Source organism: Acomys russatus, chromosome 4, assembly GCF_903995435.1.
Source record: "Acomys russatus chromosome 4, mAcoRus1.1, whole genome shotgun sequence".
NCBI classification, from domain to species: domain Eukaryota; kingdom Metazoa; phylum Chordata; class Mammalia; order Rodentia; family Muridae; genus Acomys; species Acomys russatus.
The window spans coordinates 64,734,387-64,749,073 of NC_067140.1; the positions used below are offsets into that span (position 1 = coordinate 64,734,387).

A 14,687-nucleotide genomic window follows, 5' to 3' on the forward strand; every position below is an offset into this window, starting at 1 on the left:
CATGACCTCTGTGCACGGAAAACGGGTGGCTTCCCTCAAAAGGAACTGTGGGTGTGTGGGTAGCTGTCTAGTGAGTTCCCCCCATGTCTCAGTGTTTCGTTTCCCCTTTTCTTTTCTATTACCAGAAAGAGCTTTCTGAAGAAGTCGGCCAGAATGGCAGCTGGGCTCAGATTCCTGTGCAAATCCACAACGCCACCTGCACAGTGAGGATTGCGGCCATCACTAAAGGGGGCATTGGACCCTTCAGTGAGCCAGTGAAAGTCATCATTCCTGAACACAGTAAGTGGGGGTGGGGGTGTTGAGCACAGAATGTGAGCCCAGTGCCTAAGTGGGACCCATGCAACAGTGGATGACTTGACTGAGAACTGCAAAATAAGGACAAAATCATTGTTGCAATGATAAAGAACTTTAGACTAACTCCACAGAACTCCCACACTCCTGCCATTACTGTCAGTGCTCATAACTAGTGAGGAAGATCCGTTGTTTCGGAACACTGAGTTGGACTTTACCTCTTGGATTTGGTTTAAGGCACATGGCCCCGCATTTTGGACAGGCAATACCGCTAGTCGTTAGCTGCCTCTGACTGGCGCTGTTGGTTTGCCACGCTTGTTTCTCCTCTGTTTGAAGCTTTCTTGCCTTGTGTTTTTACCCATTCAACCTTTGGGTAATGTGCTTTGAAACTCGGTCTGCATAGAACATCAAGTGTTTGCTCCAGATGCCATCCTCCTGCTGCCCTGGCTGGTTGAGCTAAATGCCCAACCATGCATATTGCCTCTTGCCTATTGGTGGAATGTTCTTTGGCAAGGAGCCACCATGATGCCTCCCATGGGCCGAATGCTATCCATGGTTCTGTAAATCAGGGGAGCCACCTTTGTTTTGACTCCAGCCCAGCCTAACCCAGCCTACCTTGGTTAGTAGGAAGCCTTTGTAAAAATACATGCCCAGCCCATCTTTTTCAGCATGACTTACTCATCTACAAGGCCTTAGCAAATATGTCCTTTGCACCCAACGGCAGATGAGATTGGAGGGCAGGGACTCATTTGCATCAGTCTCTTTCCCAGCAATCCATGAGCAGCGATCCCTCTTCGTACTAAACAGGAGGCAGATGACCTTCCTGAAGCCTGTAGACTCACTTCCTGGGAACACAGTTCCTGGTGCTAGGAAAACTAAAGGCGTCTCTCAAAGACAGAGAGATTCTGATTCAAAAGACACAGCTTTACGTTTAAGGACCCTTGCTGCTCCTGCCAAGGACAAGAACTAAGTTCCTGGCACCCACATCAAGCAGCTTATGGCCACCTGTAACTGTAGTTCCAAAGAATCTGCTGTCCTTTTCTGGTCTTCATGGGAATCCACATGTATGTGCCTTCATGCATTGTCACACACAATGGCAAATATATACACATCATTAATGGTCCATCCTTCTTAAAAAATCAGAATTTGTAACCATAGAACTTTCATTTTCATGTGTAATAAGCTACAAACAGTTTTAAAGCTTTGCTTCATAGGAAGAATCGCTTTGCACTGCTTCAAAATGTAACCGTGGCCGTTACTGAAGTCTGAGTAACACCAGTTCCCAGCAATACGTTTCAATTTTTAGCTACCTTCCCACGAGAACTGTCCCTGCACAAAGCACAAAGCTGCCTCTAGTCACCATGAGTGACAGATGTGCAGCATCTCCACGGCAGCCATGTCACATGTCTCCAAGCTTGTCGGTGATTGACCACCATGTCCGTCATTGAGTTCACACGCTTGGCCAAAGACACATGCCCATGTGACGTCCTTTCCTCTCAGTACCAAATCTAAGTGACCTTTACAAACATGGATAGTTGACAGACGTGGTTTAGTGTGAAATGATGAAAAGCCAGGAAGACATGCAAGGAGGTGGTGCTGAAAGAGAGCTATGAGTTGAAGGTAAATGGAGTGTGGGGGCTGTTATTTGATGAACTTATTGGCATGAGCAGAGTTGTGAATGTATTTACAGAGGCCTGGTGAGGTGACAGAAGCAATAAAAATGGCTAAGTTAAAGAGACACCTGCCAAAACAAAAACAAAAACATTAGAGGCTGTGGACATAGCTCAGAGCTTCAGCACTTGCCTAGAATTCATGAGGCCCTGGGCGCCATCCCAGCACAACAGGAAAGCCTTCACATTAAAGGAGTTCACAGAGGCACTTTACAACACCAAAGATAAAATGTTGGGATTATAGTCCAACTTAGAAAAGAACCTGACAGTTCTGTGCAACACAGAAAAGGTGTTTTAGTGTGTTCCTTTGCATGGTTAGAAGACAAATACTGTTTAAATGTCTCTTGATTTTTTTATTTTTCTCTTTTGGACAAGGAAACAACTTTGCTTCTTACTGTTTTTGAGGATGAAGAGTTGAAGACCAGCTGGACTGTGTAGGGAAACCCTGTGAAAAGAGGGAGGAAAGGGAAAAATTCTGTGCACCAAGCAAATGCTAGCTTTACTACTTTTTCATTTTCTTCTGCACTTATTACTAACTGAATCAAGCACGTCATTTAGTTATTTTTTAATTGACAAGTGAAAGTTGTATATATTTGTGGAGTTCAGTGTGCTGTTTTGACAGGCATTTACTATGAAATGATACAATAAAACTAGTCTTGGGCCGGGCGGTGGTGGCGCATGCCTTTAATCCCAGCACTTGGGAGGCAGAGGCAGGTATATCACTGTGAGTTGAAGGCTAGCCTGGTCTACGAAGTGAGTCCAGGACAGCCAAGGATACACAGAGAAACCTTGTCTCAAAAAAACTAGTCTCATTGTTTTCTTAAACTTTATTTATCTTTATTGGATTGTGCGCCTGCTTGTCTGTGTGTGCACCATGCGAGACAGGGCCCATGGAGGCCCGGGTTGGAACCGTTCAAGTTGGAGTGTCATGCAGTTCTGAGACACCCAGTGTAGGTGCTGGGAACCGAACCTGGATCGTCTCTAAGAGCAGCAGGTGCTATTAACCTCTGAGCCATCTCTCCAGCCCTTAGTTTCATTGATAGTTAAAACTCCGAACCCTTTCACCTTGCAAAGTGAGAACGACCTGCATTCACTGGCCACAGAAAGTTAAAGGATTGCAAGCTGATATATCCTGTGTGTTTGGAATCCCAGCGAATTATTTCCCGTTCATGGTTTTGGATTTGTTCCAGGTAGGGTCGATTACGCGCCCTCATCAACTCCAGCGCCTAGCAACACTGAGTCTGTGCTCATCATCCTCGGCTGCTTCTGTGGATTTGTTTTCATTGGGTTGATTTTGTATATTTCTCTGGCCATCAAAAGAAGAGTACAGGAAACAAGGTTTGGGTAAGTTTCCCACTTAAAATTGTTAACCTTGAGTAGGACTGGGGGAGCACACCTTTAATTCCAGCAGAGGCAGAGCCCGGCAGATCTTTGTGAGTTCAAGACCAGCCTCCTGGTCTACGCAGAGCTGGGATGGGGAAAACCGTGCCTTGAGAAAAAGAAGAAAGAAAGAAAGAAAGAAAACCTCATAGTGTTGATGATGTTGATTTGACAGATGCTAGTGCCTCTCTGGACTCTTTGCCTTGTCTTATCTTATGAGACCTCAGAGTCAGGTGACTTGCCTACATAAACCAGTTTCTGCGAAGTCAGCAACAGCAAAAGCCAGCAGTACAATGGCTCTTTTACAGAGAAGAGCCTCAGCAGGATACACTATGCCAACTGGGTATTGTTGAATGAGCAGCTCTAAAAATGAGGCCAATTCTTATGTATTGTGTGCATATATCACACACATGTGTATCCCCTGCACTTTCCTGGGCACATCTGTGTGGAGACGAGAGGTCAACATCAGGTGTGTGTGCCCATGCCATGGTACACATAAAGAGATCAGAGGACAACGGGCAGGAATTAGTTCATTTTCTTCTTCCACGCCTGGGTGACAGAGCCTGAACTGAAGTTGGCAGCAGCAGCTAGTGCTGTTACCCACTGAGCCATTTCAGAGGCCTCCTCCACTGTGTTTTTTGAGATAGGTTCTCATTAAAGCTGAGCCTTAAGGTTTTGGCTAGACTGGCTGACTAGTTGGCTGGGGGAAGCCTGCCCTTCTCTTCTCCTCCAGCTCTGGGGCGACAAGCACCCAGCAGTACCCTCAGCTTTTATGTCGATCTGGGGGTCACAGCTCAGGTCCTCAATGCTCACACATCAAGCACTTCACCATCGAGCCATCTCCCTAGCCCCCACTTATTTTTTTAAGGTACAGCCCAAACATTCATAAGCTGAATGGTTCAAATTGGAAACAGAGTGCCAACAATATGTCACATTTGGAAAGTTTGTTTCATACGCAAAAAGTGATTGCAAGTGTTACATACCTTCACGCTGTGTGTGAAGTAGGTATGAAATGGGCATGAGCTTTGTGTTTAGATTCGCTTCCAGGATTCCAGAATCTGAAAAGGCCTGTAATTCCTAACACTTGTGTTCCAGTTGTCTCAGAGACAGATGCCCACCTATCTATAGGGACCACAGGGGGGGACAGTTGCCAAGGTATTAGCATCCCTGGATGGCTGAAGGTGGCTTGGCCCTTGTTTTTCTTCTTTTTCTTCTTCTTCTTCTCCTTCTTCTTCTTCTTCTTCTTCTTCTTCTTCTCTTCTTCTTCTTCTTCTTCTTCTTCTTCTTCTTCTTCTTATCCTTCTTCCTTCCCTGCCTCCTTTCTTCCTCTCCCTTGCTTCCTTGGCTCAATTTTCACGTTTTCTGTAATTATGTGTTTCAAATAGCTACCATTTTTTTTTATTTGAACAGTCCAATTTTAAAATCCCTCTTTTCCTTTTCCAGCATCAATTCTGTCACTTTAAACAACCTCCTAGTGTTGCCCAGCTTCCTTGCTATAATTTGTCTCTCAGTGGTCCTCATTATCTTTACTAATTCTAACTGTTGTGAGCCTGAGTTAAGAATAACACACACATACACACGCGTGCACGCACACACACAAACACACACGCAAACACACACACAAACACACACACAAGCACACACACACATACATCTCTATGTTATACACTTATGAGATGCTGAGTCAGGGTATAAAGGTGGCTTTGTGGTTAAGAGCACTTGCTACTCTCGCCGAGCACCTGGATTTGGTTAGAAGCAGCCATGTCAAGTGTCTCACAGCCACCTGTAACTCCCACCCCAGGGGCTCTTATGCCCACTTCTGGCCTCCTCACATAGATACACCCACATATACGTAATTTTTTTGAAAAATGGAAAAATGGACCTTAAGAAAAGGCTTATGTGGGGCTGGAGCAATGGTGTACATACAGACAAAACATTTATACACATAAAAATAATCAAATCTCTTTTTTAAAAAACCAGTTGTTCTTGGTTCTTAAGATATATACATGTATACTTTTTTTGGCTTTTTGTTGTTTGTGTTTTTATGTTTTGAGACGGGCTTTCTCTGTGTAGCCATGGCTGTCCTGGACTCACTTTGTAGACCAAGCTGGCCTCGAACTCACAGAGATCCGCCTGCCTCTGCCTCTCAGAGTGCTGGGATTATAGGTGTGCGCCACCATGCCCAGCTAAGACATGTAAGTTGTATAATCATGACCACTATAAGCAAGCACATTCACCATTGTGACTCAGTGCTGGTGTATGTCCCTCATGATACCTAGGCAGAGGTGTTTAGCTATTACCAGGTAGACCTAAAATAGATTTAAGAAAACCAACCTATCTCTCCCAGTGAGATTTTTTTTTTTTTTAATGCCCTTTCCCTGTTCGATACTGGGAGTCAAACCCAGGACCTCACACCTGCTCTGCCAGTACTCTACCACCAAGATACATGCCAACAGGGGATGTTTTGGCTGCAGGAGAGTCCTTTATACCTGGTGGTGTCACCATAACATCCTTGTGGTGTCAGCATGTGGTTCCATTGCCCTAATTTGTGCTTGGATGTCTCTGTTTTTGTGCAGGGATGCATTCTCTGAGGAGGACTCCCGATTAGTCATGAATTACAACGCAAAGAGGTCCTTCTGTCGGCGAGCCATTGAGCTTACCTGTAAGTTGACTTTCATTTCACTTGTTGGCAAAAATTAAAATAGTGGAGAGCCAAGGTAGGTTTCTAATGAAAGCTGAGAGATGAGAATGGAAAAAAAAAATACATAATGGGACTTTTCTTTTTGTTTTGTTTTGCTTTCTTTTTGTTGTTGTTGTTTTGTTTTGTTTTTCAAGACAGTGTATTCTGTGTAGCCTTGGCTGTCCTGGACTTGCTTTGTAGACCAGGCTGGCCTCGAACTCACAGAGGTATTCTGCCTCCCAAATGCTGGTATTAAAGGCATGCGCCACCATCGCCCAGCTTTTGTTTTTGTTTTCTTTTTTTTTTTTTTAAAGATTTATTTATTTATTATTTATTATTATGTATACAGTGCTCTGCTTGCATGTACTCCTGCAAGCCAGAAGAGGGCGCCATATCACATTATGGATGGTTGTGAGCCACCATGTTGTTGCTGGGAATTGAACTCAGGACCTTTAGAAGAGCAGGCGGCGCTCTTAACCACTGAGCCATCTCTCCAGCCCCCTTGTTTTTGTTTTCTAAGACAGGGTCTTGCTATATATTCTAGGCTGGCCTCGAACTCATGACCCTCCGTAGTTCCACCTCCTGAGTGCTGAGTTTACAGTCACTGGCCACACACCCACGCAGGATGGTTGGTTTTACTGTCAGAAGCATTTCAGAGACTAGCAAGGAGATGGTCAGATGTTGCCGCATTGAGCTCTATTGCCCAGTTTACTGGAAATTGGAAGTGAACCTGGTGTTAAGAAATGGGTTAAAGGCCAGGCGTGGTGGAACATGCCTTTAATCCCAGCACTTGGGAGGCAGAGGCAGATGGATCACTGTAAGTTTGAGGCTAGCCTGGTCTATAAAGTGAGTCTAAGACAGCTAAGATAACAAAGAGAAATCCTGTCTCAAAAAACAAAAACAAAACAAAAAAGAGAAATGAGTTAAGGATCCACAACCCCGTGAACCACCCATGGAAATGGGGCAGAGATCAAAGTTTAAAGGAAGCAACAGAGCAGTGGATGTAACCTCCAACATCACTTCCTGTTATCCTGGCCACTAACTCGAAGGACAAGGACAGTCTGCCAAGTTACATTGGCAGGCTGCGATTTTGCTGAGTGGGAGTGAGGGGGTCTGGCTTTGGGGTGGGGATGGGGTAAGCAGACAGAAGCTCCTGGCCAATGTCAGAAGCAGCATGGCTGCGTGCAAACCTTGTCAGACCCATGCGTGTGGATATCTAGCTTGGCAAAACAAAACAAAACAAAGCAAACCAGGACCCAGCCTGACGGAATGCAGGCTACTGTGAATCAAAAGGGACTCTGGTGGACAGCAGCACTAACTACTTTTCTAACCTCCATCTTTTACCTTTAGATGTCTCTGTTCTTGCCTTTAAAAAAAAAATTTTTTTTTTTACTCATTTAGACAGTTTTTCCCCTCCATCAGGGAACATCTTCCCTTCCAATATAAAGGATCTTCTCTTTCAAAGGTTGTGCGCACCTCAGCTATAGCTTAGGGTGAGCCATCTGCCAACGGGTCATTAAACAGTTCTCCCTCCCTAATGCTGCACATGTGTTGCATACGTTATCATATACCACGTCCTTGCTGTAGACAATCTTACTCTCCAGTCCCCTGAAGTACCCAACTTAGCCTGATGTCACAAATAAATAAATAAATAAATAAATAAATAAAGTGCCACATACCCCATGTACAAGGACAGTTTATTCTCTGGGTATTTTCTGGGTTTGATTCTCTTCTTCCCTAACTGGCATGGGAGGGTAGGGGAAAGGTCCTAATGGCTCCTTGCTATACCACAAATAGGGATACACAACTCAGCAGCATGTGCCCACTGATATGTTTCCCTAACCCCTCTAACGTCAAAAGCAGACTGCTGCATGGATCTCAGAGCAGGCCGCTGCTGTTGGGGAAAAGGGAAGCTGTTTGTACTGGGTCTCACCTTGGAGGACGAATTGTGTTCACCTCGATCACAGGAGAAGGCGTACAAAGTGGGGAGCGTGTAACTGTGACTTAGGACTGTGCACACACACACACGTCTGCTTATGTTTAATGGGAGAAAGCCCACTGCTCACGTGTACTCACACCGTTGTCACTCCTGTTGCAGTGCACAGCTTGGGGGTGAGCCAGGAGCTGCAAAATAAACTGGAAGATGTTGTGATTGACAAAAATCTTCTAGTTCTTGGGAAAATCCTGGGTGAAGGTAAGTAGCTTCAAAGCAGTTTGTTTAGGATTTGAGGCAAAGGGCAGTTGAGGGTTTTTTTTTTCCCTCTGAACACACAGAGCAGTAGATTACTGTTCAATTACCCCAATCACAACATCGTAGCCCGTTGTACTTGTAGCACTGAGTAGACTGTGTTCTGTTTTATTATTGTTGTTGTTGTGTGGTATTTATTATTATTATCTTACTATTTTTCCTTTTATTGAGAATAGATTTTTCTCATAAAATATATCATGGTTATACTTTCCCCTGTCTCCACTCCTCCCAGTCCTCCCCACATCCTCTCTCATGTGGGATCCGCTCCCTTTTATGTCCCTCATTAGAGAAGAACAGACTTCTGAGAGACAACAACCAAACATGACAAAATAAACTGTGATAGGATGGAGGCACACACACACACACACACACACACACAAAAAAACAAAAACAAAAACAAAAAAACCCAAAAACCTATCATAGCAAAGTTGGGCATGACAACCCAACAGGAGGAAAAGGATTTTTAAATATGTATTCATTGACTAAAATATCAAAGTTATGACTTGGAGTTAAAATGCAAGTAACTCCTTCCTCTTTGGAGCTTAAAATGAAAGAGGAGAATTTTGAAACCCAGACCTGACATTAGTAAAAGGCATCTGCAGCCCATGGGAGGAAATAAGCTTTGGAAGTATAAGTTCTCTTCCTTCGTGGCAGGGCATGTGGTTCGATGGTTACTATTTATTATTATTATTAGTAGTAGTAGTAGTAATATTATTATCTACGATTGGTGTTCTACTCACTTTAAGGTACTTATCTACTTCAGCTGATGAAAATATGTCCTTAAATTTTAAAGTTGTTTTTAGCATGAGTGATAGTCTTATCAAATGTGTGCTTTGAGCTGGGAGTGTGACTCAGTGGTAATGTGCTTACCTAACTTATACAAAGCCCCAAGTTCTGACTCCAGCATTTGGTGGATTAAAAAAAAAATACTGTTTTGTGATCTTTGGAAAGATTTCTCATGTTTTCCTAGAAGCATCTTGGGTCAGTTATAAAGGCCGGTGACGTGACGAGTTAAGCAAAGTCTGAACCACTCAGACTCACACTACCAGTGTGCACCCCCGGTATGCAGGTGTGAGAGGCCTGAGAAGGCTCTGCCCACTGTCTGTGGGTGAGCTGCTCTGGGACCACACGCGTCTGCGGTTCTGTGGCCAGGAGAGAGTCTGCAGGGCATCATGTAGATGTCGCTTCGCTTCGCAGGAGAGTTCGGGTCTGTAATGGAAGGAAATCTGAAGCAGGAAGACGGGACTTCTCAGAAGGTGGCAGTGAAGACCATGAAGCGTGAGTTTCTGGCATGGGACCCCTTCTTCCAGGGTGGACAGGTACCTCAATACCAGGTGCTCCATGTAGAACGGTGATGGGCCACTCGGCAGTGTGGGAGCGTGGCCACCAGCAGACGGTGCACGATGAGCACCCTGTACACACAGACATTATATATTCCTCATGCTCAAAGTGCCATTTGTCACCTCTACCACCTCTACTATGATCCCCCTCCTCCTCATTACCTGGGACAGCTAATGATCCCCAAGTAAGCCATGCATTCCTGAGGCAGGGGGATCTAGTGTTAGTATCTGGCCCTAGGGATTGGGCCGACTGATCTCTAGGGTAGCGGGGCCCCTTCCTCAGAATGGCTCCCAAGTGAATTACATCACCCTGGTCATCAAAGACTGAAAAGTACAGTCTCCGCCTTCAGAATCTCAGTGTAGTTCAGTGACAGAGTACTCACCTAGCATGCACAGGGCTCCTGGGTTCAATCTCGGGCACTGTGGAAGAAAAAAAATAAAAAGTAGGGCATTTCAGAGAGACCTTGTTAGATTCTTAACCAAGAGCTCTTGACATTCTGACCAAAGATTGATGTTGTCTACGAGATGACACACTCACTCAGGGCGCTGTTTTTCTGAGGAGATATATAATTGATGGTGTGGGGAAACGAAATATATATTCAAATGTACTAAGAAAAAGAAAGACTCCCGAGGCCCCATTTGCCTGGGGTTGGCCCTTGGGGAAGGGTTTACAGTCAGGCCTCCGTCTCTGACTTCTGTTGGGTCCCCCTGGTGCTCTGTAGCAAAGGGAAGCAGTGAAGATGAAGGGAAAAGACATGCTATAAATGTAAAGCTTTTAAAATATTTGTTCTAGCCGGGCATGGTGGCACACACCTTTAATCCCAGCACTGGGGAGGCAGAGGCAGGTGGATCTACACAGAGAAACACTGTCTCAAAAAAAAAAAAAAAAAAAAAAAAAAAAAAACACACACACATGTACACAAATATATATTTGTTCTAAGTTTTCTATACTGGAATAAAATAATATATGGTAAACCTTAGAAAACTACAAACCTTGGCGAGGCACCCTCATAGGCCATTTTAGTCACTAGCTACATCCTGTAAAAGATATCCCTTGTTGGGTGTGATGGCACATGCCTTTAATCCCAGTACTCTGGAGGCTGAGGCAGGCAGATCTCTGTGAGTTAGGGGCCAGCCGGCTCTATAAAGCGAGTCCAGGACAGACAAGACTACAAGAGAATCCCTGTCTCAAAAAAAAAAAAGAAAAGAAAAGAAAAGAAAAAAGAAGAAAAAAGAAAAAAACACAATAACAACAAAAAACAGAAAAAGAAATCCCTTAAGACAGGCCTGGTCTTATGTTTTGTCTCTTTTTAATTATAGTAAGATATATGTAAAATAAAAGTTAGCATCTTAACCATTTTTTAAATGTATAGGCCAATGGCATTTAGCACCTTCCGGTTGCCATGCAACAGTCACAACCATCTAGCTGCTTTTTTGTTTTGGTTTGGTTTGGTTTGTTTGTTTGGTTGGTTGGTTGGTTGGTTGGTTTTTCAAGACAAGGTTTCTCTGTGTAACAGCCTTGGCTGTTCTAGACTCACTTTGTAGACCAGGCTGACCTCTGAACTCACCGAGATCTGCGTTCCTCTGCCTCCCAAGTGCTGGGATTAAAGGTGTGTGCCACCATGCCTGGCCACCATCTAACTCTTAAATTTTCCATCTTTTCAAACTGAAACTCTATATACCCACCCCCTGCCCCCACCCATGAAGCAGCCATTCTACTTTCAGTCTGGTTTTGTCACTCTAAGCACGGCCTGAAAGTGGAGTCAAACAGAATTTCTTCTTTTGGGACTGGCTTGTTTCATGTTGCGTGATATTATATTTTATTTTTAAATTTTATTACACTTACTTATTTGTGCATGTGCGTGTGTGTGTGTGTGTGTGTGTGTGTGTGTGCACTCGTGAGCATGTGCGCATGCACATGTACCATGGCACATGTGAAGAGATCAGAGAACAAGTTGCGTGAGTCTGTTTTCTTCTTCTACAATGTCAGTTCCCAGGGATTAAATCCAGGTCATCAAGCTTTGGGGTCAAATCTACTGAGCTGGCTCCATAGGCCAGTATTAAATTATGTATAGCAGTCTTAAATTGGTGACATTTCAGGGCCTGGAGAGATGGCTGGGTGGTTAAGAGCACATTCTGCTATTCCCGAGGACTTGAGTAATCCCAGCACCCATATCAGGCAGCCTGTAACCCCAGCTCCAGATGGACCTGACACATTCATGTGCACATACCCTGCCCCCCTCCACTCCCACACATACATAATTAAGATAATTTTTAAATAAAAAAAAAATGATTGCATTTCAAAATCTTGGTTTGAAAGTGCACCCAGCTCACAGGCATAATTAAACAACTAATTATTGTGGATCTGGGCCTCATTCATACAAGGGGGAGGCAAAGGTAATTGTGATAGACCAGTTGGAAATGGTTTGGATTTGGGGAGATTTTTTTTCTCCCTTATTAAAATTAAATTAACATTTTAAGACCAGTTTTAGGTTGATAGAACAATTGAGCAGAAAGTACAGTCACCGTATGTTCCCTGTCCCCTCACACACAACTTCTCTTTAATGTTATAAGCAACCATCTTTTATTAGTAATTTGTATATATTAGTATATTAGTATACTGATCGGCTCACACTGACATATCTACTCAAGTTCTTTGTTTACCAGTGTTTGATGTGTGTCTTGTATAGTTCTGTGGGGTTTGACAAATACATGAATGACCTATGTTCCCTAAAATCCCTCAGGTGACAGCTCTGACTTCTGTCTCCTCTTCTCTCAGCCCCAAACACTGACAAATGCTTTCCTTCCTCTATTGTTTTGCCTTTTCCTGATTGGAGGAGCTTTTTACTTTTGTTTGAAAGGGGGATTTATTTGTTTGTTTTATTTGCTTTGAGAGACAAGGACTTGCTATATAGCCCAGGCTAGCCCCTGGGTCCTCCTACCTCAACTTCCCCACCGTGAATGCACCATGAGATGCAGTGTGGATTTTAATTTTACTAGAGAAAAGTACTGTGTCTGGCCCCGACTCCTGAACTGACTGCGTTGATCATGCCTTGCGTTTTTCATCCCTTCCTCTAGTGGACAACTTTTCTCAACGGGAGATCGAGGAGTTTCTCAGCGAAGCAGCGTGCATGAAAGACTTCAATCACCCAAACGTCATCCGGCTTCTAGGTATCCCAGGGAGAGGTCAGACTGAGGCTGGGAGGGGCGTGGCTGACCCACCGTGTGCCAAAGCAGGAAATGTGCTGATGTGGAGAGGTTTATATCAAAATTTGCAACACTGGGTTTGCCCTACTCTCTTAGGCTGAGCATAAAAATGGGTTTGTGTTTCCTGGTGCTGATGGAATTACCATTGTGGGAACACAAGAGCAGGTCATAGTCTTTGTTGAGTGGAAGCTGTCTGTGAATTGAAAACCAGTCAAGTAAAGCTATAAACATAGACATCTCTCTAAATAGTATTTGAGAAATTATTTACAAATCAACTTGTGAGTCATGGCACATTGACTATTTCATAGCCATGACATAATGTAATCTGGCTTTTTATAAATATCTCCATAAAAAAAAAAAAAAAAAAGAATTGCAGGCATGGGCATCAGTGCATGGCATGTAAAAGACACTATTGTGAGATAACGAGTCTGGAAATAGTGGCCTTTTGGCTGATGCTGCAAAGAGATGTGAAAGCTAAGGTTTGGATAAAATCTGAGGTCAAGGAGACAGTTCTTTGTTTGCAGTTAGTGTTAGCCTTCTAGGAAAGACATTTGACTTTGCTTGACACAATACACATTGCAAGCCTAGAATCAGGTGACAGGTTTGTTCTAGAATTCCATGCTAATGTGTTGTAACTTCAACTACCAAAAGTTTAGAAAGAGATGTTTTACCTATAGGCCCTCAAAAAAGGCTTTAATAGCTTTAAACATCCGGTTACAGTAGACTTTTTCCATAGGAGTGTTTAGCTAATTTTTTCTCAGATTCTCTGAGGTCCTTCACCCTTCAGTCATTCAATCTAACAAAAACAAAACAGAAACCCTCGGCTTCTAGTCGTCTGTTCCTATGGCAGGTTGATTTTTGAGCATTCTCTTGCAAACAGTAGCCTAACGAGAGAGAGAGAGAGAGAGAGAGAGAGAGAGAGAGAGAGAGAGAGAGAGAGAGAGAGAGAGAGAGAGAGAGAGAGAGAGAAAATAAAGTCATGCAGCTTGCAGGTGTTACATATTCTAGAATCCACTGTGAAAGCACCAGCCTTTGATTTTTGATTTTTCACCTCTTGGCCCGGTAGCACATGGCTCCAATTTGGCCATTAGGCCTCCAGGGTTTATGTGCTCAGACCTAACAAGGGCTCTTTGTAACTGGTCCTGTTTTCCATTTCAGGCGTGTGTATAGAAATGAGCTCTCAAGGCATCCCAAAGCCTATGGTGGTTTTGCCCTTCATGAAATATGGAGACCTCCATACCTTCCTGCTATATTCTCGGATAGAAACTGGACCCAAGGTAACAGGGCTGCCTGTGCTGCCTCTCAACTGTTCCTGAAGCTTTTATGACAATTGGGACAACCCCAGTGTCCCTGAAAATGCAGAGAAGGACACTGGTTCAGAGTTCACTGTGCACTCAGGGGTTAAACTATGGTCTCCATCCACTGGACAGGCCTATGAGTGTGTGTTTGTCCCTCCTTGTTCATGGTGGGAGGAAGCCAGCAGGTCTCACAACCTCGGGCCAGGGTCCCCTTGACTACAGCCTATGAGGCCTTTACTTGCCACAGGCTGGTAAAAGCAGCTCTCCTAAGGAGATGTGTTTTGTTTATTTGAGGCAAGTTCATTTTCTTAGTCCAGGCTAGCCTCCAGAGAGTTAGGAATGACAAGATTGTGCCACCAAACCCGATCTCTTAAAGTAAATTTTACAGAATCCTTCTTGAAATCATGGGTTTCAGCCTTTCAAGTGAGAAGTATTTATTTATGAAGATAACACCATATGAGTCCTTATTAAGATGGGCTTGCAGGCAGACATGGCGAGGCAAGAGGGCCCAGCTGCCAACCTTATACCCTGTTACTCCCTTGTGTTGCCTTGCATACACCTTGAAGACTGCAC

The 14,687-nt window shown here is 44.0% G+C and overlaps 1 protein-coding gene across 1 annotated transcript in view; it reads left to right on the forward strand.

Annotated features, from left to right (window-relative positions):
* The window catches only part of Mertk (MER proto-oncogene, tyrosine kinase), a 75,625-nt gene that overhangs the window by 42,024 nt on the left and 18,914 nt on the right, over window positions 1-14,687 (forward strand). Inside the window, exons 8-14 of the mRNA XM_051144919.1 lie at window positions 126-279; window positions 3,152-3,305; window positions 5,918-6,003; window positions 8,120-8,215; window positions 9,467-9,547; window positions 12,688-12,780; window positions 13,975-14,093. Coding sequence (XP_051000876.1) covers window positions 126-279; window positions 3,152-3,305; window positions 5,918-6,003; window positions 8,120-8,215; window positions 9,467-9,547; window positions 12,688-12,780; window positions 13,975-14,093 — 783 coding nt within the window. The remainder of the gene's footprint in view (window positions 1-125; window positions 280-3,151; window positions 3,306-5,917; window positions 6,004-8,119; window positions 8,216-9,466; window positions 9,548-12,687; window positions 12,781-13,974; window positions 14,094-14,687) is intronic.